At 39.4% G+C, this 24,472-nt stretch overlaps 1 protein-coding gene across 3 annotated transcripts in view; it reads left to right on the top strand.

The window, feature by feature from the left end:
* The window catches only part of PAPSS1 (3'-phosphoadenosine 5'-phosphosulfate synthase 1), an 84,789-nt gene that overhangs the window by 47,755 nt on the left and 12,562 nt on the right, over nucleotides 1–24,472 (top strand). For all 3 annotated transcript variants that reach the window (XM_039540682.1, XM_039540680.1, XM_039540681.1), the window contains 5 exons: nucleotides 2,788–2,901; nucleotides 4,535–4,646; nucleotides 9,216–9,421; nucleotides 11,878–12,013; nucleotides 15,354–15,622. In XM_039540682.1, coding sequence (XP_039396616.1) covers nucleotides 2,788–2,901; nucleotides 4,535–4,646; nucleotides 9,216–9,421; nucleotides 11,878–12,013; nucleotides 15,354–15,622 — 837 coding nt within the window. The remainder of the gene's footprint in view (nucleotides 1–2,787; nucleotides 2,902–4,534; nucleotides 4,647–9,215; nucleotides 9,422–11,877; nucleotides 12,014–15,353; nucleotides 15,623–24,472) is intronic.

The raw sequence follows: 24,472 nt of genomic DNA on the forward strand, positions 1-24,472 counted from the left end.
GATAAATAAATTGGATTCTTCCCGAAATACTTAAGGGAACATACTGACAGCCTAAATATTATTAATGATGCAGTTTTTGCTCTTTTCCTAGTGGACTATGCATCTCTGCAGCTTTTACCTCTAGAATCCTCCCTGTTGCTTGGCTCGCAACATTCTTATGAGAAGGTCTAGATGATGGTCTCTTGGGTCCTGCTTGCCAGTATCACTCTCAAATTGAATAACTGTATTGAGCTCTTTGAGAACCCTCCTTCAATTTTGCCTGGAAGCATAGATGACTACTGCTATGTTCCTGGGTTAGTCAGTGATTCCTGGTTTAGCAGGATTGTCTAAAATGGTTCTTTATGTGAAAGTGGAAGATAACACAGTATTTCTAATGTCAACATATGCCTTTTGAATCTTATATACCTCAGCATTTTATACCGCTGACCATCAGAAGATGACTGAATGCCAGGTGAGAGATTTGATCATGGACCTGATACGCTCACAGTGGCCTAAGCCATGGGGAAGGTTAGCAGATGCTTTCTGGAACATCTAAAGTTTGTGCATAGGCTTCACGTTCAGCTGTAATCTAGCCTAGATGTGACAAATGCATGGACCCTTGTGACCAGATTATGTGACCCGGGAAGAAGGGATGAAGTTTCCTAGTGAGTTGGAGGTGAAAGACGACATTTTTTAGAAACTGATGTTTCCTCTTCATTCAAGCTTACTGAGGGGTCAGAAAGTATCCTGAGGCTTTCTACCACATTGATGAATGGCGGCTGTGTACCTTCAGTGGAATGTGGAGATAGTGTCTTAGAGTATTTTTTAGGGCTTCTTGAGCTTTGGCATGTGTGGTGGGTCCAAACTCAGTCAGGTGCAGTGGAATGGATAATACTATCTGGTCAGTGCTGGAATCTTCTTTCCCAGGTAGCCCCATATGTATTCAGTTGACCTTATCAGCAAAGTAAGCAGACTGCTCTTCACATCAGTCGATGCTTGAGTCTGGTGTATAGGATGTACAGTCTGGGTTGAGAAGATGGTTTACTATGCAAAATAGCTCTCATAGCCATGAGTCTGCTGTGTTGTTTGTGGAGGAGTAGAATGCTCATTTTGCCTTCTTTCCTGCAGTGGCATGTATTGTGCAAATCTTAATGAACAGCTAATAAAACCAACTGCTTTTGTGCCATGTACGTTTGTTGGAGCTTTCTTTTCACATAAACTAGTTCTAAGAGATGGCATTATTTTCACTCTTGTCTATGGAGATTTATTAGTTACTAGTCTAATAATTGGCCAGCCAGTCCTCTTTTTTTCCATAACTACAGGTGCTTTATCACTTACTACCTCTCTGTCCCACCTTGATTTCTGCAAATGATACCCATTATCTGTCATGCTCTCTACTGAAATGATGCCAGTTGCAGAAAACATTCCTTTTTGCAACACTGAGAACAAACGTTCAGCGAATTACAGAAGCACCAATCTGTATATTAGTTGCAGGAAATGGAAGAATTTAGGAATAGATTTATATTCATGCTATGCTTTTGCAAATTATTTATTTTAATACTGTCTGGACCAGTTTTTTTTCCCCTGCATCAAAAGCAAAGCACAATTAACAGTTTTGCAAAAATGAACATCATAATCTAAAAATTACGGTAGCTGACTGACGAATGTTTCACTGACTTTAGTTACTAATACAGGTGGAACACTTGGTTGGATTCTGAAACTAGCCATCATTGGAGAGGAATTAATTTTCTGGTGAAATTATATGGTATTCCTCCTTTCCCTGCTTCAAATATAGTTATCATTCTTCTCTAAGATGGTGAATGGACACTTGTGTGTGTCCTGTACATCTCGTGGAATCTGTTACACAATACAGTATACATTTTTAAAATAGACAGACATGGAATAGACATTTAATTTTTATTTTAGACTTTAAATGATGTAGATTTGGATTTTGGGTTATAGCTATCATAGTACTTTTATTGTTGCTATCTGACTGCCATGTCATATATCTTGAACTTGGGAGGATAAGGGCCAGAGAAAGACTGAGGATGACAATAGAATACCAAGAAACAGAAGAGGAAGCTTGAAATTTCTTCATCTGTGCAGTTTTCTCTTGTCAAGACTTTAGTTCAAATCCTAATCCTACAAACACTTATGTACATGTGTAACTTTATGCATAGAGTGTTTGTTTGTTTCCATTGAACTCAGTAAAACTTCTTGCGTGAAACTACTCATGTTAGTGTTTCGATTGGTGTACTTGTATTATCCCACTATTTACATGTAATATTTAAATTTGTGCCAGTAATCAAATTTGCTTAAGAAGCATACTTTGCACCTGCTTGTTAACCTTGCTAAAGTCTCCTGTGCAATTAGTTGCTTAAATTCCAAAACGAATGTTGTCTTTCTGCTTAAGAAATAAATTAAAAATTTTTTTATTTGCTCTGACACTAGCTAATTTTGTAAATGACAAATACAGTACTAATGAAAAATTGTATTCAGTTCAGTGATAAATAGTTACTCTGTAGTTGCTAGAGTGTATACCATACTATATAATTATAAGAGTTCAGAAAAAGATTTCTTATCAGGGCACTTCACCTCTGGAAAAATTAGTACTTCTAGCCAGCAACTTAGCTAGCAATATATCAAAATTTTAGAATACATTTGGTTTTCAACTGAATAAAAATGATTTAAGATGTATACTGCTCAGTAGAGAGATTCTGCAACAATAAAATATTACCTTGACCATATGTTCAGCAGCTGAAAAGCATTTTGAGTGAGTATTGAATTATGATTTTTTTTTTTATGTAGGACATTGTACCGGTGGATGCCTCTTATGAGGTGAAAGAGCTGTATGTGCCAGAAAACAAGCTCAAATTAGCCAAAAGTGATGCAGAGACTCTGCTAACGCTGGAAATAAATAAGGTAGAGGAGTAATGGTATTGTGTTTCGCTGATTTGATTTCTGAAGCTGAAGCCAGAGCCTAATCTGTCATTCAGGAGGTATAGCATAGTACCTAAACTAGTTTACAAACTGTAACTTTTTAAAAATTGCTACAACATTTGCTTTTCTGTTCTTTCAGTATTTTTGAGTCTCCATGACCTCAGAACTAATTGTTAGCATTTAAAATAAATTTTAGTTAATTCCCTTAACATCTCTGTGACATATGAGTCAGATGGTCTGAATGATATATGTTTTCTAGTTTCCTAAGCAAAGCAGTCTCCTACCTGCCTTTTATTGATAGCTTTTTGTGTAAGGTTTTAATTATTTTACAAATGTTCAGGCTTTTTTATTTTTCTTAAAAACAGATTTATACTATAGAAGGTGACTCTTAGTAATTTCATCCTTTTCTTTTTATTAACTGAGTTAGATTATTTTTTCCTGTCACTTATTTTTCTTTTATGCCTTTGGCTATCATGACCTCACGCTGCTTTTTCACTCCTCTTGGCTTCCCTGCTGGATGCCTTGACCTACTCTGTTCTTATTTGATTAATTTACTGCTCTTCCAGTTCAGATTTGAGCCAGTCTTTTGAAAACACAGTCTGACTGCTTTTTGTTCCTTGTATTCTTCTTTTTTCAGAGGAATTGGGCCATGAGCCAGCAAAGCACTTAAACACAGACTTAACTATAAGCACATGAGTTTTCCTATTAACTTTTTAATGAGGTTACTAGTGCTTAAGCATATGCTTAACTTTAGGTGCTTTTGTGGAATCAAGGTCTGTCTGTCTTGGAAGGATGTCTTAAGATTTCCAGAGTTTTTTTCCACACCTGTGGATTTTAACACTTCCCCTCACTGCAGTTTACTAGATTCCTTGCTCTGCTGCCTTCTGTGAAGTTATCTGTTGCTTTTCAGAATTAAAGTAGCTTATTGGTCACTAGTATCAAGCTTCCTTAGTCTTTTATTGTAAATTGCTTCCTCTCTATTGGTAAGAAAATAGATCTGTCTAGAAAAATAATTCCCCCCTCCTTTTTTTTTTTTGTTACTAACTACCAAACAAGAATACAGCACAAGCTGTGGGAGAAATCTGCATCTTAATTGTCTCAACATGAGGTAAACAAAGTAGTAAATATTAGTCATGTACTTGTATTACATGCGCTCTTGCACAACGGATCTGTACAAGCTCAGCAAGCTCTTCCTTGTGAAAAGCTCTTGACTCAGTCTCATTAATGTACATACAGAAATAATAAAACGGTTGTGATACATCTCGCTGTGTGGCCTTTACTAAGTGTTAAGGGAGGAAATTCCCTGTAAACTGCAATTCATTTATTTCTAGCATAGCATTGGAAATTCAGCTAATGATATGCTGGAAATGTGAAAAGTAGCTCATATTTATAAATTGTGAGGAGGAAAAAGGCATTTTTTTCTGAATGAAGAGACTTTGAGCTCTATGCTCCTGATGATTAATGCTCTCTATTAAAAGCCGAGCTGTACTTACACACACATTAGATTTAGTATGGAGGATATATCTGTATTCTGAAAAAAATTCTCAAAGGTTACTTGGCTCAGTGCATGGAGTTCACTGGTGTTAGCATGTGTGTGTTTCTGTCTCTTTACCAGGTGGATATGCAATGGGTGCAAGTACTGGCAGAGGGTTGGGCGACACCACTTAATGGCTTTATGAGAGAGAGAGAATACTTGCAGTGCCTTCATTTTGACTGTCTTCTGGATGGTAAGGCATTTCAGTTTAAAAACACTTTTTAAAACCAATTGAAGCACTCAGCTCTGTAGCTTTGTTGTGGTACGTTGATTTGTCATAGGAGAGAACTGCATTAGATGTGTGTATCCTCTCCTGAGGACAGAGAATCAAAACTTGCAAATGATTAAACTTAATATGAAAGAATAACCTGCTTTTAGCTCCTGCCTTCTTGTGATTGGATTAGTTTAATAAATGAAAACTCTTCCACAATTAATAATTATCTTCAGCAATGTATATGTTTTTCAAACTTTTCTATTCACTTTTGAAAAACTTTGTCCTTCTCCAGTCTTGTTAATTTTTGGCATTCAGGATTACTGATAAATAACTGTTAGTATGTAACTCTAGACCAAGATTGTCTAAAGACATGTTTTGTGGCTGTGATGGAGTGAAGGGAGTGCAAAATGATTCTCTGCTGAGGCTTGGAGCAATGGCAGACAAAACCAAGAAGAAGGTTCATGCCCCTTCTGGTCCTCTTTGAAGCTCTGCTTGACTCCAACCCTGTCTGATTTTGCTTTTGCCTCTTACAGCTCCCCTTTGCTACAGAAATGACTCCCCCGTCTCACCATTTCCTGCGGCTATTCTTTGTCTGCCATGCTGCCTCCAACACTTGTTACTCCTGTCTTATCCCAATGTTCCAGATACCTATTCTCTCTTCATACAAATACCTCTTTATATCCCCATATTTCTTTTACAAATCTCTCAAATGCTAACCTGTATAATAAAATGCCATCATTATTTCATACTCTTCATTTGCACCACCCTCTGAGACTTCTCTCTCTTTCCCTACCATTCCATTTCTTTGTCTCTCTGCCCTGTAAAGCTCATTCATATAGAGACTTCAGCTTCTTTTCGCATCTTGTACGTGACTGAATGTACTGTTGTTTAACAAAATATACATCCTTTTGTAGTGGAACTATAAATGCAGATAAAAAGTTTAGTGAAAAGTTTTAAAATGGGGGAGTATTTTAAGATTCTTTGGAAGAATATCTGGTTACTGTTTTTGAAACAGAATGTCTCTCTGTGCATAGCTGTCTTGCAATTCTGTTATTTTGGCGGTTGTATCTGTAAATGCAGCAGCTTTCAGTATTGCCTCCATTTCTTCCTTTGATTCTTATTTAGGTCAGACACATGGAGAGAGTAGCACTGTAGGGAACATGTGGGAAGAAAGATGTTGGGGTGAGGGGTAGAAACACCTGCACCCCTGTCAGTACACCTACAATCTATCCTTTGATCACAGATCTTTCAACATTTCAGAGGCCTGTCATTTCACAGATGGTCATTTGAGGGCAGGTCCTTCAGTGAGGTAGAAAAGAAACTTCAATTTTCAGATTGAAGGTAGAGAGGAAATGTGGTGCCTAAGGAGGTGATAGCAGCTATTTGGTAGTGTTAGTTTGGTGGTATTCATTTTGAAACATGCTTTTGTCCCAAAATCACTTCTTCTGTTCACCTGTTCTGTTCCTTACATTTTTCTCTTTGTGTATTACCAGTTAATTACAAGCTAAAATTATTTTGAACAAATAACAAAATGCATTCCCCTGTTTTCCCCATTCTTTGTGCGAATAAAGTTTACTTCAGCACAATGCAGTTTCAAAGTACATAGCCCCCAATTTTTTCCTTCACGGCTTTAGTTTGCAGCCCTAGACTTGCTGTCACAGTTATAGAGCAAATTGCGCTTTAGACCCCCTTACAGTTCCTCTTGAGTGTACACCTCAGGCAACAGGCTATGCTGCCTTCACCTCTCTAGGTGGAACCCCATGGTTCAATCACTGCTACACTAGATCTCTGGGTTGCAGCCCGCACTGGTTCTGAACAATATTAATATGACAGGCCCCAACCGTGGTTAACACCTGCATGAAACTTCTGTCTGGGAAGCATAATTTATTCACCTAAAGATACATAGCATTCAGAGATGTGAGTTAAAACAACAAAACACCTACATGTCTGAATCTTAGCTAAACCTTGTCCTTTCCTTGAAAGTTCTGGGAAGCTTCATCCAGCCTAGGTACCCTGACTTCCAGGCTGGGGAAGACACTCTGCATTCTTTTTCTCTGTCTCTCCCACTTCATCTCTTCTGCTGCTTCCCACACCTCCCCACTCTTCCTTCTCTAGGCAGGTTTTTTTAACTGATGCTCATTTTGATCTCTAGGCTCTGGCTTTGGCAAAACTGCTCTGTAACTTGGCTGGTGCCTGGAAGCAACATCTTTCCAATTAATGGCTTAGCCACTGTTATCTTAACTTCCTTGAAGTTGTTTAGCCAAGTGGTGGTGTTTTTATTGTTATTTCACTTTCTGTTTGCTATTGCTAACAGCTCCTTTGATTTAATTCTGTGTAATCAGACTGAATAATATCAAGCAGGTAAACCGAGGTATATATTCTAGTCAACACAATACAGATATCTCCCTCATTCTCCATACTTGCACACCTGAGGTTTTAATAAAGTTGATGCAACCTGAAATCAGCTGTCTTTAAAGGGACTCTTAAAAAACAACAAGGAGGTGGGGGAAATATTTTTTTCCCCATATACTGCACATGCCTGAGTCCCCTCTGTGACATTTGTGGTTTTTACACTCACAACTTCCAATTAAAAAAATTCTCTCTCCCATTGCTGAGTGAAGGGCCGAAACTATGGAGTGAAACTGATTCTGCTCAAAGTGCATTCCAATGCACAAAGTGAACTGCATGTGAGACTCTTAGGTTGATAAGTTTAACATCAAAGTAACTGTGTTAATTATGTTACAAGTTTTTTTGTTGGGCTGATTATTATTTTTACATTGTCATTTGAAAAATAGGGAAAAGTGGAAAAATCAGCTTAAATTTTCAGAAATGACCCATGATCATGGGTGCCTCAATTTTTGAGGGTCTGACTGGGGCCTTATTTTTTCCAATGGGTGGGTGTCTAAAATCAGGTCCTTTTTAAGAGGTGTCTAGTTGGACACCAACCCTGCCTTAATTTTCTCACCTATGTCATAAGGCTGCTTAACTTCCAGGGTGTTTGTATGCATTTATTAATGCATTTTACAAAATTATAGTAAACCAGAGTTAGCAATTTTTGACTGTCAAGTGAAATATTAATTATGTAACTTTTTTTTGCAACGAAACCTTAGTGGTGGGCAAGTAGACTTTGGCTGATAAAAGGTTTGATACTTTTGCAACACAGTAAATGTTTCTCTTCTGTACAACTAAGTGCTTGATAAGTGCTGCTTTATCCTTTGATTGCTTTGGAAAACAAAGAATCTGGATACTAAGACTAAATTCTGAGTGCAAGTATGCAGCACACCTTTCATTTCAGTTTATACGAGAGACTGGGAATAAAAAAATACTGCATTTTCTCTTAATCTTTTCCAGCCAACTTCATCATTTTTAACTTCCTGACTCTAGGGGCAGGTTTGAAAGGTTTCTAAAATGTATTGTCCATAGATGCGAGTTTAGCATAAGGCCAGAGGTGAATTCCTAACCCCACTGAATTCATTGGCCAAACTCCCATTGACTTCAGTGGGGGCAGGATTTTGCCCTAGGTGAATACCCTGGAGTTTCTCATTCTTATGGTAAGTATGACATTAAGACTTCAAGCTTTTGCAGTTAATTTACAATAACTAGACCACTAGTCTCTCATAACCTAACTCCCTTATTGTTGTCAAGAAAAATAAGACTTCCAGCATGTAGTAATGAAGTAAATCTTTAAAAATTAAGAGCACATGTAGCTTTAGAATTGTCATGCTGTGGGCTAGTTTTGTGGGAAGTTGACAGTTGATAAGATTGCAACTAAACAAACATATGCTAAATGTCAGACCAACTCAGTTGTTAATCTGTTTTGAAACATATTTTCTGACTGAACTACTTGAACCCATATGTTGGTTCTCTAAATATTATAGTAGTAAAACTTAACTTTTGAATTAATTGAATAATATACACTAGCTGTTTTGATGTTTTTGATCACCTTCCATCACATTGAACTTTCCCAAGCATCTGACGTACAACTAACAAAAATGTTAGTGGGTACCAGAGGTTAAAATGCAGATTTGTGCCGAAGTGATTTTTAGATGATCTTCTGATTTAAAAGGCAACATTGAACAAGAAGTGAAGAGCCACCTTTTACTCTCTGAATGTCAGTTCTGGAACCACATATCCTAGTATGTAAGGCTGTTCCGGCAGCCAGAAAACATAGACTATCTTTAGACTCCAAGTATTTGTGTCTAGCGTCAATCTTTTGACAGATAGTTCTGTCTGTGTAGATTAGAAGGTTTTGGTACCATTTTTATTAGTGCACATGTTGACTGTGTCACAACCAATTTTTAAACATGCTGGTTCTTTCTCTAAGACTTGGTGCCTAGATTATTGTATAGCAACCTTGTATCTCATAGAGGAGCACAATCTCAAGTTTTTTATTCTAAAATTTGCCCCTTTAGCACCAGTTAAGTGTAATTACTTGAACCGTGTGTCATGGAATGTGTAGCTTGTATTATAACTTGTTAGAAAGAGAAGATTGGGTTTGCATATGCCTTTTGGTAACCCTTTGTTAAGTGTGTATTCTTTATCCTACAGGGGGAGTGATTAACCTGTCCGTGCCTATAGTACTGACAGCTAGCCGGGAAGACAAAGAGAGACTGGATGGGTGTACAGCTCTTGCATTGGTGTATGAGGGGCGTCGTGTGGCCATTCTTCGTAACCCAGAGTTTTATGAACACAGGAAAGAGGAACGCTGCGCCAGACAGTGGGGAACAATATGCAAGGAACATCCCTACATCAAGGTTGTTTGAAAGCTGTGTTATCTAGCTCTAATTAAAGTTATCCTGTTTGTAGAGTTATAGTTGCAAGTGGAGTAGAATTGACACCGGGAACTGTTTACCTTGACCCAAAATTCTTTGCTCTTCTCTTTAATTTTTAGACAAAAGTACAACTTTTTCTGTTTGATGCAGCTGATCTCTGTTGCATACTCTTCACTTGTTAGTGTGGCATTCTAACATCAATGGATGATCTGCATGTGAAACGTATAGAATGTGCCATAGAATCGGCAATAGATCAGAGAAGAGAACTTTCTCCTTGGGTACACTTAGGAAATGCAACCTTCTGTTCAAGGTGGGCCCAGATGGGTCATCAAAACTACTCAAGCAGCAGATGAACATGGTGCATATGGAGTGTATCTATCCTGTCTGAATATATAGTGGGTGGTTTGAAAGTATTGAAACATTGTCTCCCCTCCCATAGCGATAATTATCTTTCCTGTTTCCTTGCACTCTGCCTACCACAATGCACGTTCTGATCATTGAGTAGTCTTCATGACTGTGTCTTAAGGTTTGTAAACTCCTGTGTGTTAGGGTTTGTAAGCTCTATGTGGATACTGTATTAAAGATTACCTGGGTTATCCCTAGTGGAGATATTTTTTGAGTAGTCTTGTTGGCATACTAATGACTGAAAACCAGCTTATTTTTTAAAAAACTCAGACGAACTGTGAGTTTGTCCTAAAAAAGGAAAAGTTATTGATATGTTTAAAAAAATATATACAACTAATACTTACACAAACTTGAAAACTGCACACTGCCCTACTTTACATTAGCCTTTTTAATAACATAGCACCGTTGGACATTCTTGCGGGAGTATGACTATATCTGGAATATTGCATATTTAGCTGCAGCTAAAATTATTTCAATGATCATGCATTCCGTCCTGTACAATGACAGGTCCTGTGGATATGACGGATGGATGGTGAGATTGCAAGTTCAGTGAAAGCTGACAATTATATCGGTTAAAGAAATCCAAGACAATGGAATGCATACAACAGGTGAATGCCACCTTATAGTATGCCACCAATCGCAATATGACTTGGTTAAGATTGGTGTGGAAAATATGGGCCCTCTTCTCATGTCTGCTTGGCAGCTTTGCACCACATTGTCAGCCCAGAGCAGTAGATCTGGCCCCTCAGAATTCCTCTTAGTTAAGGGGACTGTCTAGGTATCATAGTAGTTTCTATGTTTTCCACGTGCCCCCTTTTTTCTGCCCTTGGGCCTCCATTTCAGCAGTCTTTTTTTTTTTTTTTTTTTCCAGAAAAGGGAATCGTTTTGGCATTCTTAAACTGCAGTGATCCCTAGCTGTTGTAATGGTCTCTTTGGAGAACTGGAAGCCCAACATAAGTTAGATTTGCCATCAAGTGCAACTTGGCTGGAGCAGATATTCTAGGCTTTGTTACTTCAATATCCTGATTTGTGCAGTTTAAAAAAAAACAAAAAAAAACCCCTTTCCCATATTACTGCCTTATTGTAATATTTTGCATGCAGGTGTGGCACAAATTTTGTATTCTTCAAATTCCATAATGCTGGAATTTAAGGATAAATTTGTGCACACAATTGCTCTTTTGTACAACTGGGCAGTTACTGTCTTAGCTGCTCTTTTGTGTATCCTTGCAGAAAGGCAGCTCTAGCCTTTCAAGAACATGAATTTCTTACTTGATTTCCACACATATACTACTTCTCTGTCTACTTAAAATTTGCCATACATTAATGTTTGCTGATAAAGGATGAGCTGACACTAATAGAATACTTCTTAAAAGTTATAAATAAGTAAATACCTGTTATGACACAGATCAATAAAAGTCAAGGCAAAATAAATCTAAAAACTTTTAAGTTCCCTAAGATTCCACTTATATTCACAAATGTAAATCATTGTAATGGATTAATAGTCATCCAAAACTTTATTTCCTTATTTGCTACTAAATTCTTGTTGTTACTTATTGATTTTGGGTTGACCAGGGTTTTTGTAGGCTTCAGTCCAATACTGGGAGTGAGAAGTTTGAACAACAATTAAATGGCATGTGACTTGAAGTAGGAAGCTTCCCAGGCATCCACATCTTTTGGCTGTGGATGTTGCGTAATTACACTGGTTAAGATGTTAGCTACTTTTCATTTCTATGCAGCAATGCATTGTGCAGTATTTTGAAGAGAAATACATGTGTCAGTCACGGATTAGTTATTCTCACCTTCTTTGCCCTACACTATAACTGATTCAGATCACATTTCAGTGATTTTAAAAATTACCACTTAGACTCAGAGTCTCTATAAAATAGAATTAACTCAAAACAGATTTTGGCAATTGCATTGAAGTGAAATCCTTTGGATGGGATGCTCAGGACAGCTGACAACTGTCTTCTGTAACTGAAGTGTTTTTGTTTTAATTTATATGCTGACAAAACCTCTTCTGCTCTTTCTCCTAGATGGTGATGGAGCAAGGGGACTGGCTTATTGGTGGAGATCTACAAGTCCTTGACCGTATTTATTGGAATGATGGTCTTGATCAATACCGTCTCAATCCTGCTGAACTAAAGCAGAAGTTCAAAGAAATGAATGCTGGTGAGTCACTTTTGTAGCTGTATTCTAGTATTCTCTGTATTATCCAGAAGTTTACTGCTGCAAGACTGAATGGGCTTCTTCCCTAGTGGGAACAAACATCATTTGTGGGACATGTATTTTGAAAATGCTTTCAGTATCTTGGAAACTTGAAATTCTGTCTTCCAAATGGAAAATGGACAGACATATTATTTTTAAAAATTTGGGTGAGCTGTGACTTGCCTAAGGCATCATAGCAAGTCAGTGACCACTGAAGTCCTGTCTTCCCAGAACCCTTCAGAAACCACTAGACAGATGCTCCACAACTACATTCCACAACTCAAGAAAAGAAGGTAACACTAGATTGTGGTGCAGCATGATTTTAAATAATCATAAGGTAGATGTACACTAAACCTCTCCCCAGTATACTACATAAGAACGGCCGTACCAGGTCAGACCAAAGATCCATCTAGCCCAGCATCTGTCTACCGACAGGGGCCAATACCAGGTGCCCCAGAGGGAGTGAACCTAACAGGCAATGATCCAAGTGATCTCTCTCCTGCCATCCATCTTCATCCTCTGACAAACAGAGGCTAGGGACACCATTCTTGCTAATAGCTAATTATGGACTTAACCACCATGAATTTATCCAGTTCTCTTTTAAACGCTGTTATAGTCCTATGTTCCCAGCTGGATAAAAGAGTGCAAGTCTGATTTTTTTGTTTGTTTGTTTTAATTCAGTTCTTCAGAAAGAATTCACTAAGCCATTGCAATATTGAGCCAAAAAGGTAATCTTCAAAAACAAGAAAGTGCCTTTTTTCTCCTTCCAGATGTATAAAGAGAGCCTGACTGTTTTCAAAACTCTCTGCTTTTGTTTGTTAGAAATAATGTGTATGTGTGTGTGCGAACACACACACACACACACACACACACACACACACACACACACACACACACACACACACACACACACACACACACACACACACACACAGTTAGAGGACTGGATTAGCTTGACTAACTAAAGACTGAAATCTGAACTAGTTGGAGAGGAAGCTGTTTTTTGTCAGGCTGTCTAAACCTGTGTGTGTCTGATAATACCTCTGAAACTCAGACTCCTGACAAACTCTTGATGGGATGGAGGGTGGGTACATGGCTTTTTTCTGTGAAAGATTTGACATGCCTGATCTTTCAGTTGAATGCCAAGAACGCTCCCACTTCAGTTCCTAGTCTTCAAAGAAGTCCTCCAGCAAAAACAGGGAAGACAATTGGTATTTCTAATGGCTTGAATAGCAAAAAATTAACCCTTTCTTGAAAATAAAAACTTTCAGACCTCCTTTGTACATCATAAAGAAACCAAAAAAGCAAAAGTATAGTTTTTTTTGCAGGTCACCTTTGATGACTGCCCTTTAAATGAGCCAAATATTATTTGTGTTCTGTGTGTTTAATTCTTTGGAATGCCTTTAGTGTTTTTCCTTACATATTATCTTCATTGCCTTTTACACTCTTTTTAATTAAATCTATTCCATGCTGCTCTTTGGGAACAAAACACATGAGCCTTGCAAGGAAACTAGCCTAACAAAAGGTATTAGCACTCTTTTGAAAGTATTTGGGGTCCAATTACTAGCTTCACATCAGAGAAAAGTAACCACCGTGTGTTAGTTTATTTGTTTTCCGTTTTTAGAGGTTCGTGTTAGATAAATAAGTAACAGACCAAGTGGTAATGGCTTGGCAGTATAGTTGTTTGTTCTTTGCTCTTCTAGCAGAGCAGCAACAAACAGGCTGCTAAGAAAGCACTATAAGGTGTGGGAGAGAGAGGTGAAAGATGGAACCCAAATCAGCTAAGGCCTGGGTTCTGTTTTATAATAAATTAAATTGAGTTTTCCCATATATACAGAGTTTGAGATGTAGAATCCTTACTTTAACTCTTAGTTATCCAGTGAACAGACAGTTGTCTGACACCTGAAAAACCTGTTATCCTGTTATTCATTGTTTCCTTATAACAAGGTGGTGGTGCTACTGTGCAGTCATACGTTATCCTCATGTACCTCATTGATTTTCAGTGGAAGGAGAAACACCGGGTTTTTTTGGTTTGATGTATTGTTGAAATGACTTTAAGGTAATATTAACTCTAGTCTACCTGTGTCAGCTGCTTACACTGCATAAACTCCACTATGATGATTAAAGGTGGAAGAGACGTATTAGGTTGTGTCAAATCCCTTTGTAAAAGGTAGGCTACATTCCTTTTATAGTGGGGGCTGGAGGAAGGGGAGGGAAGGGGCAGGAAGCAAGGTGGGATATTAGAAGAATTTTATTGGCATCTCCGATGTTCTGAAGACTGTGTGCTTCCTCAAGTTTATGGGCCGGTTATTTTGTAGGCTAGTTCATTAAGACCTCCGTGTCCAAAGACCTTTCATGTTCTGGGATCACTGATAATGTGATGCCTGTTTGGTAGAGTTCAGCAGCAAGCTACTGGATTTGGATCACTCTGTCAGCTTTATATTCAGCAAATGCCATTGCTGTTGCGTATAGAGAAAAGTTTGTGTATTCGATAACATTTTCTTCTGTGGATATTATGTATTCCTAAAACAAAACCAATATATTCAGTTTCATCCAGAATCCAATAGGTAGAGCCTTGAGTAGATACAAAATTTATATCCGCGGATATCTGTGGAGATACCTGTAAATGAGCAAGACCAGCAGGGCCATGGCCAGCAACCGTGCCAGGAACTGCAGCAGCAAAAGCATCAGCAGGTCAGGCTGCCACTTGCAGGAGCCAGTGCCCAGCCCGGGCAGCTCTTCGGCATGGCTGTACAGCCCCTAGCCCTACCCACTGGGGCAAGCACTAGGTTCACCAGCAGCTGTCCCTGGTCACGCTCCTAGACAGGAGACGCAGACCACTGCATGGAAGGGACCATGGGACCAGCTAGCTTTCTGTGGACCATGATTTGAGAACCTCTTGGTAACCAGTGCAGATCATGGATCACGGCTGCAATATGCTCTTGGAGAGATTCCCCATTCAATAAACAGACTTGTTATTTAGTCTGTTTTTCTGAATACATTGAAGGGGGAGTAGCTCTGTGTAGAGCTCATTGCAGTAGTCTGATTTCTGAGTGATTAACGTAACTGTATAGGCAATCCATTATTGACACAACTTGATAGCCAAAACCTGGACTTATTTTTTGCCTCTGCCCTGTGAGTAAGCTGTGACTCCATGCTGTTTGGCTAGTTCCAAAATGCTGATTAAAATACATAGAGCAGCGATCACAATTTAACACTGTTGAATCTTGCAGCCCACTGCTCATGGTCTGAACTTCGCAAATAGTAACACTAACCATTTTGGCCCTTTTTTTTCTTCCCATAGATGCTGTCTTTGCATTCCAGTTGCGCAACCCAGTGCACAATGGCCATGCTCTGTTAATGCAGGATACCCATAAGCAGCTTCTAGAACGGGGCTACCGGCGTCCAGTTCTGCTCTTGCATCCACTTGGTGGATGGACAAAGGATGATGATGTTCCCCTGATGTGGCGTATGAAGCAACATGCAGCAGTACTGGAGGAAGGAATATTGAATCCAGAAACAACAGTGGTGGCCATATTTCCATCTCCCATGATGTATGCTGGACCAACGGAGGTAGATAAATTCTGAGAGTATAAAAACAATTCCAGTGTTACTCTGTAATGTTTTGTATTATTGCGCTGTGTATTATTGTGCTGTGGTTTGTATTTTTTTTTTAAACTGGCAGTTGAGCCTTTAATAATAATCTTCTCTTCCTTAGCAAACAGCACCACAGAAATCCCTTTCCTATCCAGGCAAATATCCATGTTTCTATGCAGTAATTCCTGTTTGTTTTAGAGGGTTTAAAGTGGGAGATGGGAGACAGAGCAGTGTCAAATTTTTAGATGCTGTTTCCTTTTTTACAGTTAAAAAGACATGATGATGTATTATCGCTTCACCTTTTCTTTTTAGATGAAGTTGTGAAGTCTTTTAACATATTGAATAATTGCCAAAAAACAGGATTTTAGAGATCACAGTTTTATGTCCCAATTAAAAATGGGACAGTGAGGTGGGTGGATGGGTGTGTGTCTTTGGCAAACTTAATCTAGGGAGAATTGCTTTACAGCGTTACATAAAATGACTATGAAATAACTTTTGGCAAGATTTTATTTAGAGGTTTGCATTCAAATTGAACCCGCTAGAGGTTGTGGGATGCAGTGAAGAGAATTAAATGTTGACATTTGGGGGAGATTATTTGACTCGGGGGACATTGGTTCTATATCTCATTATGATTTATTTTTTTTCTTCAGGCCATGGGAAGTTCAGATACTGACTAGGTTCACAATAACTGAAAATTAACCATCGGATGGCGTTTTGATGGACTTAGTCTAGTTACCGTAGACAGGGAGTCCACATAGCAAAAATCAGCAGTCGCATTTAATGTTCGGTTACCTCTCATTGTTGGCAGGCAAGGTAGTTATGGAGCCTGAACTGCCTTTTGGCCCACAGAGAAAGGTAGCCCCAGATCACAGTTGAGTCATGTTAGCCAGGCACCGTGGGAAGCTTGAGCTGTTGCTTGCGGTGGATGTGTTGCCACCTTTCACTAAAACTAGACTTGTGCAGTATTTTAAAAAAATTCTCCTTTTTGACATTAACAATATTTTTGGTTTTGGCTGCTTGTTGTACTGTGTTGTGGTTTAAGAAACCACACAACCGTAAATTAAGTCACTTATGAATACAATGTCCCTGTTTCCATGTTTTCCAAGTGCAAATCTTGAGTGTGTAAGAGGGATTTGAACAAAACTACCCACAGCCTTCAGTCATGATATTGAATAAAATAAGAAACATCTCCTACTTTATGCAGCATTTCCAATGACCTCAGAAAGCAGCCTGCCAGTAATGTGTTGTAACCAGTTAGGGGAAAAAAAGGAAAAAAAAAAAGACACTCTTCCTTTAATCATTTTCTGTAGGTCATTTAGAAGACATTGGTACCAGATTTGTTTCTTTAGTGCAAATGATTTACAGAACAACAGGCAGCTGTTGAGCCAGTATGGTTATCAACAGGATGTACATGGTTTTCCAGTCTGTAAAGATTTAATGGGCATGTTTTGTAGGCCTCAATTTAGCATTTTTGTACTTTAAAAACCTCTTTTTATGGTGTGTTGGGTAACCAGCTAGGAAACTATATTTGCAGTCCTGACAGTTATCTCTGAAGGAAAAGAATCAATTCCAAAAAGGGCAAATGCCATATAAAAACCTTAACTGCTTCACCCACTGGGAAACAAGACCACATGCCAAGGTAGGGCTGGCTCAGGCTTTTTTGCTGCCCCAAGCAGTGAAGGGGGAGGGGAGGGAAGCCGCGATCGGCGGCACGTTGGCGGCAGCTCAACCGCGCTGCTTCATTCCTCGGCAGCAATTTGGCGGCAGGTCCTTCACTCCAAGAGGGACTGAGGGACCTGCCGCCGAAGACCCAGACGTGCCGCCCCTTCCCATTGGCTGCTTCAAGCACCTGTGTCGTTCGCTGGTGTCTGGAGCCGGCCCTGTGCCAAGGAATACGAATGCATCACACTTGGACAATAGCTGCTGATTATTTTCTTGCCTCTCACACTTACACTTTATATGATTCTAAAGCTTTTTGAAATTATTCTAATGAAACACCAGTGGTATCCTCCACCAGGTCTCATTGTGGCTGAGATTTCTTGGTTGCTATTAGACAGTATTAGCTATTAGTATGATAGTAGAAAACAAAATTTTCCTTTAGAGATCAGGAAAAGTCCACCAGCTGTACTGGCCCATCTGTATGTTGCTTGTGTAAGTGATGGTGTGTTTGTGGTGTAAACGTGTAAAATAGCAGGCATGCCTAACAGACTTCAGATGCTTTCTTTGCACCCATAGCCCTCATCAGCAATGGAATCCGGTACATGTGCTGTCTAGCTGTGGTCAAGGTGAAAATTCATACCAGTTGTACAGTGGTAATTCAGTAATTAGTTTCTGGTTCCAGTATTTGCACAGTACTTAGATACTATATGAGCTCCCTTCTTAAATGTTAAATCCTATGTTTCTTGCCCTGTTAACACTATTAAGACTTGCAGTATAATTTAATGCAGAATACAATGTCATGCATAGTAACTAACACACAGGATATTCATCTTTCAATAGGATATATGAGTATGAAGCAGCTGCAGAAGCAGGCTCTTGACTCTTAAAACTGTAAAAATGTGAATTTACATTTTTGCATGTAAATGTTTGGAGTAGGAAGGTGATTATAGGTGTCTGCAGCAGTCTGTTAAACCTAACTTCTTGCTGACACAATTATTTATTTCTAAACTTGCATGTTTATAATGTCACAGTAACATAACAGTCTCGCCCTATGATGGATCTTCTGTATTACTTTTTCTCAGTGGCTGCCTTAAAAGAAAAGTGTCTTTTTCTTTTGAGACATTTTAATTACTGTCTAACAGAGTGTGTCTATTTTATGTTATGTATGTTAGTTTATAGTTATTTTTTAAATTTTGTCTTCACATTATCAAGTGCAAAATTCTGTAAGCTACACTCTTGGAGTCTTAAAAAGTCACCTGCCCTGCAGGGAATTTTCTAACTTGCAGGGTGAATTCTATTGATTTCCTATAAAAGACACACCTTTCTTCAAGATAAGTAGAATTTTAAGGCATCAGGACTGTACACTGAACGAAAATGTGCACATGCACAATGTGCTGTACTTGTTAAGCTGTAGTTAATTTTCCCCCACATGTGCACATCAAAAAGATGTTCTGATTAAAGTGCAAAGGTTGACAAACATGAGACTATTTCCCATTAAGGAGATAAATCGATATCCGCTGAACTTCTCTATCATTTTTAGTCAATTACTTACTTTATATTGTACAGCTAAGCCACACACTGAAAATATTACAACCAGCAATGGAACAAGAAAATTTGCTTAAGATCTGATGGTATAACTGGTTATCCTAGAAGCCACAGAACTGTTACTTGGTTACAAAAAAATCTAGTTCCGTAAGAACCAAAGATATTTAATTGATAGGTGTTACTTTGTCCTATCAGAGATTACATCATAACAAGACTCCAAGTGGTTTTACTCATAGCACACTTAGATTGGGATTTCAAAGGTGAGGGAATTAGGTGCTCAACTTGCAGTGAAATTCAATGGGATTTGGATGCCCAAATCCCTTAGGCTTATTTTGAATACTAGGAAAAATATCTTAAAACATACATGGAATCACACGATACGTTACACTTTTGGAATCTGGTAAGTATTACTTGCAATCTGCTATCCACCTGTTATGTTAATGAGGATTTTATACACACAAAAGTTAAACGAGTTCCTCAGTTCTCTGAAAACAGTTCTCTGTGTTTGGCTGTAGAGGAATGTCAGTTCTGTTTAATGTGGCATAGCCTGTACACAGAATTTGCTTTTTAAAGAAAAAAAAATTCTGCCTTCAATAAATAGCTTAGCTATAGGGGGAAAAATGTGGCAAAGTCGAGCTGATGGAATGAGTGAAGCACTTGTAACTATGAACTTTACAAAAAGTAATGTAGGAAAAAAAAGTTATGTCAGTTTTTAAAATGTGTGAGTGTATATAAGTGCATATTAAAAACAAACCAACCCCGAAATATGCTTTAATATGTCAGTGCTGCTTTAAGATTGAAATTTTAACAAAAAGTCAGGAAATGCAAAGGTAAAGTTTCAAATAAGTGTTATTTCCTCCATTTTTAATTCAGGATATATTTCAGTCTAACAAGTAATCAGAAATAGTGCACAGATGCAGTATGGCTGTGTTTAAAATTGCTGTGGGAACTGTAACTTTCACATTTTCTGAATGTTAAGATTTGCAGTTTTAAAACTATATTTCTCTTGATGTAGGCGAACTAATTGTAGTAAAGTTATATTCTTTTAAGTTCCTGAATCTTTCTCTTGACATCCTAGTCTGCCTGAATATATTGCTAACAGAAATAGCAGTGACTTTGGAAATAGACAAAGGTACAGTATTTCTAGTGTATGTGACATGGGGAATACCCATCTTCTAAGACTCTAAGGGACAGATTTTCAAAAGAGCTCAGCATGCAATAGCTCCTGTTTAAACACCTAAACAAAGTGGACAGATTTTTCATTTGTGCTCAGTATCTGTTGAGACTAATGGGAGCTGCTGGGTACAGAACGCTCTTGAAAATTTTGCTACTTCATTGAGGTACCTAAATAGGTGCTGAGCTCGTAGAACAAATAGCCCCAATTTTGAGTACTGAACACTTCAGAAATGGTGTCCCTACATCTTCTGGATCTTTATAAGAGCGGCCATAATGGGTCAGACCAATGGTCCATCTAGTCCAGTATCCTGTCTTCTGACAGTGGCCAATGCCAGCTGCCCCAGAGGGAATGAACAGAACAGGTAATCATCAAGTGATCCATTCCCTGTCGCTCATTCCCAGTTTCTGGCAAACCAAGACTAGGTACACCATCCCTGCCCATTGTGGCTAATAGCCATTAGTGGACCTATCCTCCATGAATTTATCTAGTTCCTTTGTGAATCCTCTTATAGTCTTTGGCCTTCACAACATCCTCTGGCAAAGGATTTGTAGAGTTCCAGAGGTTGACTGTGCGTTGTGTGAAGAAAGACTTCCTTTTGTGTGTTTTAAACCTGCTGCCTATTAATTTCATTTGGTGACCTCTAGTTCTTGTGTTATGAGAAGTAGTAAACAACACTTCCTTATCTATTTTCTCTACACCAGTCGTGATTTTATAGACCTCAATCATATTCTACCTTAGTTGTCTCTTTTCCAAGCTGAAAAGTCCCAGTCTTATTAATCTCTCCTCTTACGGAAGTCATTCCATACCCCTAATAATTTTTGTTGCCCTTTTCTGAACCTTTTCCAATTCCAGTATAGGCAACTTGCATGCCAAATGGAAAAACTTCATTTCCTGTGTTTGTCAGTTTGGGCTCTTCTGTATATCTTGAAGTAGTTCTTGGTGAGAACTGCTCTTTCCCACAGGAATAGCCGTATGGGATCAGACCCAAGGTCTGTCTAGTTCAGTATCCTATCTCCATCAGTGGATGGTGCCAGAAAGCTGCAAGCAACTGCTTGATAGGTTGACATGGGGTAATATGGCCCCATGAAAGTCTCATCCTAATCCCTAATAGCTAATCTGTCTTCAACTCTGGAAAGTTGAGATTTCATCTCCTTTCTGCTGCAGAGCTACTCTCCTCCTCCATAACTAATGGGTAATGTTACCCATGGAATTTGGATGTGGTCCAGTGTTACTGTTGGAGTCTCCAGGACTAAGCTTTGCCCTTCAGCTCAGGCCACCAGATCTTCTGCATCCAGTGGTATAACAAAATAGTGGTTTAGTTTCTCCTGACCATTTTGTCTTAACTTTAAGTTGTATTTGTTTTTGTGCAGTAGTGACTTTATTTCAGCTTCTCTGGTACAGCACCTGCCCCGCCCTTCCTTTCCCCTAACCTCCCCTCCCCCCAAACACAGCAGAGCAGCCTTGCAACCATTGAACCAAGTCCAAGATGTGCTGTAGGCAGATTTTTGGGACCCTCAGGGGGCGAGCTGCCCTGCTACCATAAACCATAGACCCTCACTTTGCTAGGGTACAGGTTTGGGAAGGCAAATTGTGCCCAGCAGCTGTAAAGCACCCACCCTCACCCTGCCAGGACATGGGGCTTTGACTCAGACAGGCATGTGGGCAGGGTTGAGGCTCGAATATGGGAGGCTGAACCAGGAGCATGAGAATTTTAATGAAGAAAACCCCTCAGCAGGCTGTGAGGGGCTAAGTTGTGAACTCCAGAGAGAGTCTTTCAAAAAAGGCAAAAGCAAACCTCCCTTCATAATGCAATAATTCATATTGTTAATGAGCAAGTGTGGTTTAACCCTTTGTCTGACTTCCCATCCTGAGGGATGTGTTTGCTGAGGCTTTTTTCCTCCCAGACACACTTTCACAGCGCTGGAAAGGATTCATACCTATCAGATGTTCAAAATCAAGACTTTTAAAAATCTGATGCAGAGAATTATTCACCCAGAGGTCAAAACAGACATTGCTATGGACATAATTTTACCATTGTGGTAAAGGTGTGCAAAGATCCAAAACTTCATGCTATCAATCACTTGCTGGCAGTGGTCATCCATAGCCAGTTATCTCCAGCAGCTAGGATTGCTGGTGCCATGTATCAGCTTCATCCCCAGGAATTTTTTCTGAGGACATGGAACAACTCACTGGATGGAGAGGAAAATCAAGTGTCATTCCCAGATCATATCTGAATGTCCCTTTGTGGGAGGGTAAATACAAACAATATGCTGACAGGCAGTCCAGTTTTTCCATTAGACTTATTGCAGAAGCAAGCCTTGTAGGTAGGACAGCATAGTTGAAAAACAAACTTCCAGAATCTTACAGTACACATCCTTTTAGTTCACATTGACAACTGTGTCAGTGGTGTGTCTGAACAAAAGCATACAGCCACGGCCAAACGGGTTCAGACAGGGGTCCGTCAAGTCCACTGTCATATCTGTGACCATGGCCAGTAGCATTTACTTCAGAGGAGTGTACAAGAAACCGTGTAGTGGGCAGTTATGGGGCTCCCAGGGGAAGTTTCCTTTCTCTTTTTGTTAGAGGTTGGTTTGCTTATGATTGAAGCATGAGTGTAGCGGGTAGTGGGTAGCGATCGATCCCCGAATGTACTCCCTGTCAACTCCGGAACTCCACCAGGGCAAGAGGCAGAAGCAGAGTCGATGGGGGAGCCGCGGCCATCGATCCCGCGCCGTGAGGACGGAAGGTAAGTCAATCTAAGATACGTCAACTTCAGCTACGCTATTCTCGTAGCTGAAGTTGCGTATCTTAGATCGATTTCCCCCCCCCCCCCCAGTGTAGACCAGGCCTTACAAAACCAAGGAGTAACCAGAGGTCAAAGCCTCTCTGTGGCAATGGAAGTAGTGTTCTGGAAAGAGAAGAATCTGCTGTTTTTCATGATAGTTCACGTAAAAGGTGCAGACTAGAGGAAGTGGGAAAACTGAAGTTCTCCTCCTCCACTAGCCCGAAAGGTACATCAGACTTGATAGACAGTTACCTCTATTGCACTTTTAGAAAACTCCAGATCTCTTGAAACAAGAATTCCTTCATTTGAAGCTGGTTGACCTACAGCTAACAGCCTAGTCATAGGAAGAGAAGTGTAGTTCAGTAGAGATTCTCCATTCGTTTCATCGGTATTTTGGGGGTATCCAGACAAAATGTAACAAGGAAATTTTATTTATTGATTAGATGGAATCACGTTTCTGGTATGAGAGGAAACGGAAAGCGATCTGGGACACAGACTGTCTCTTTATTTGTATACTGCCCAGCATGGTGGGGCCCTTCTATTATTGTAGCATCTAGAGACAAATAATCATAAAGTTTGGGGGATCCTGGCTACACTAGAGTTTCTCCAAGCCGATTGCCATGGTGCTTGGTTGTAGGAATCCAGTCTGAGTGCGTAACAGCCCTAATGGCATTCTTTATGCAGACAGATCAGAGAATCTGAGTATCATCAGAATGACAGATTAGACAAGCCTGTGGCTGGCCTTTCCAGGTGCCATTACCTCTGAAAGGCAGGGTTTAGAATTAGTTGTTTTATCCTGTCGTTTGTAAGGAAAAGATTATTCTTATAGCTCCAGGATCTCTTAGACCCAAAATGAATTCTTCTTTCCACAGTTAGTGGGAAATAATTCTCGCATCATCTTGTTCCAATCCTTAGCACCTCTTTGGTCATCCTAGAGCTGTAAAGATATATTTCAAGCATATGAAGTACACATGCCAGTTGTACCACTTTTATTTCATTCTATCCAAAATGGCACAGCGTAGGTCTTCAAAGTTGCTGCAGGCAAGATGTTGTACCAGTTGGAATGCTAGGCATCCGAAAAACTATTTATGAAGCTCCCGCTACAGTGTTCCTAGTGGCCTTGCAGGAAGCCTCATCTGAGGAAGATTTGCAGAGTAGGTTTCCATTCCTCTGCAGAGGTATCTACTCATAGGAGGTGCTGCTGGGTTGGTTCCCAAATAATTCCTTTAAATTACAAATCTCTTGCAGTATATGGGGGGAATGTCGGTTTCTGCCTGTAATTCTATTACAGTAATTAAAACTCTGCTTATCCTTTCACTCAGTGGTTCTGTGGTACACTACTTCCTATTAGCGATGAAAGAGGAGAAAAGCTGTGTGACAGAATGAGAAATTTGTGACCTGGTAATTCTCTTTGTTAGCAGATTCTCTCCTTATTCAACCTACCCTGGTGGTCTGGTAAATGACTAGAATGCAATTTGTAACAAATTGGAATTTTTCTCTAAAGAAGACTTGATGAACACTTAATTGCTTTAAGGTTATTATATATAAATCAAGTTATTATTTTAATGCTAATCCGTTGCTGGAGGATTTTTACATTTTTGGAAGAACTCTTCTGGTGGCCTGAGCTGCTGCAGGGTGGGGCTTAGTGCTGGAGCTTACA

The sequence above is a fragment of the Mauremys reevesii genome, linkage group 5, assembly GCF_016161935.1.
Source record: "Mauremys reevesii isolate NIE-2019 linkage group 5, ASM1616193v1, whole genome shotgun sequence".
In the NCBI taxonomy this organism is placed as follows: domain Eukaryota; kingdom Metazoa; phylum Chordata; order Testudines; family Geoemydidae; genus Mauremys; species Mauremys reevesii.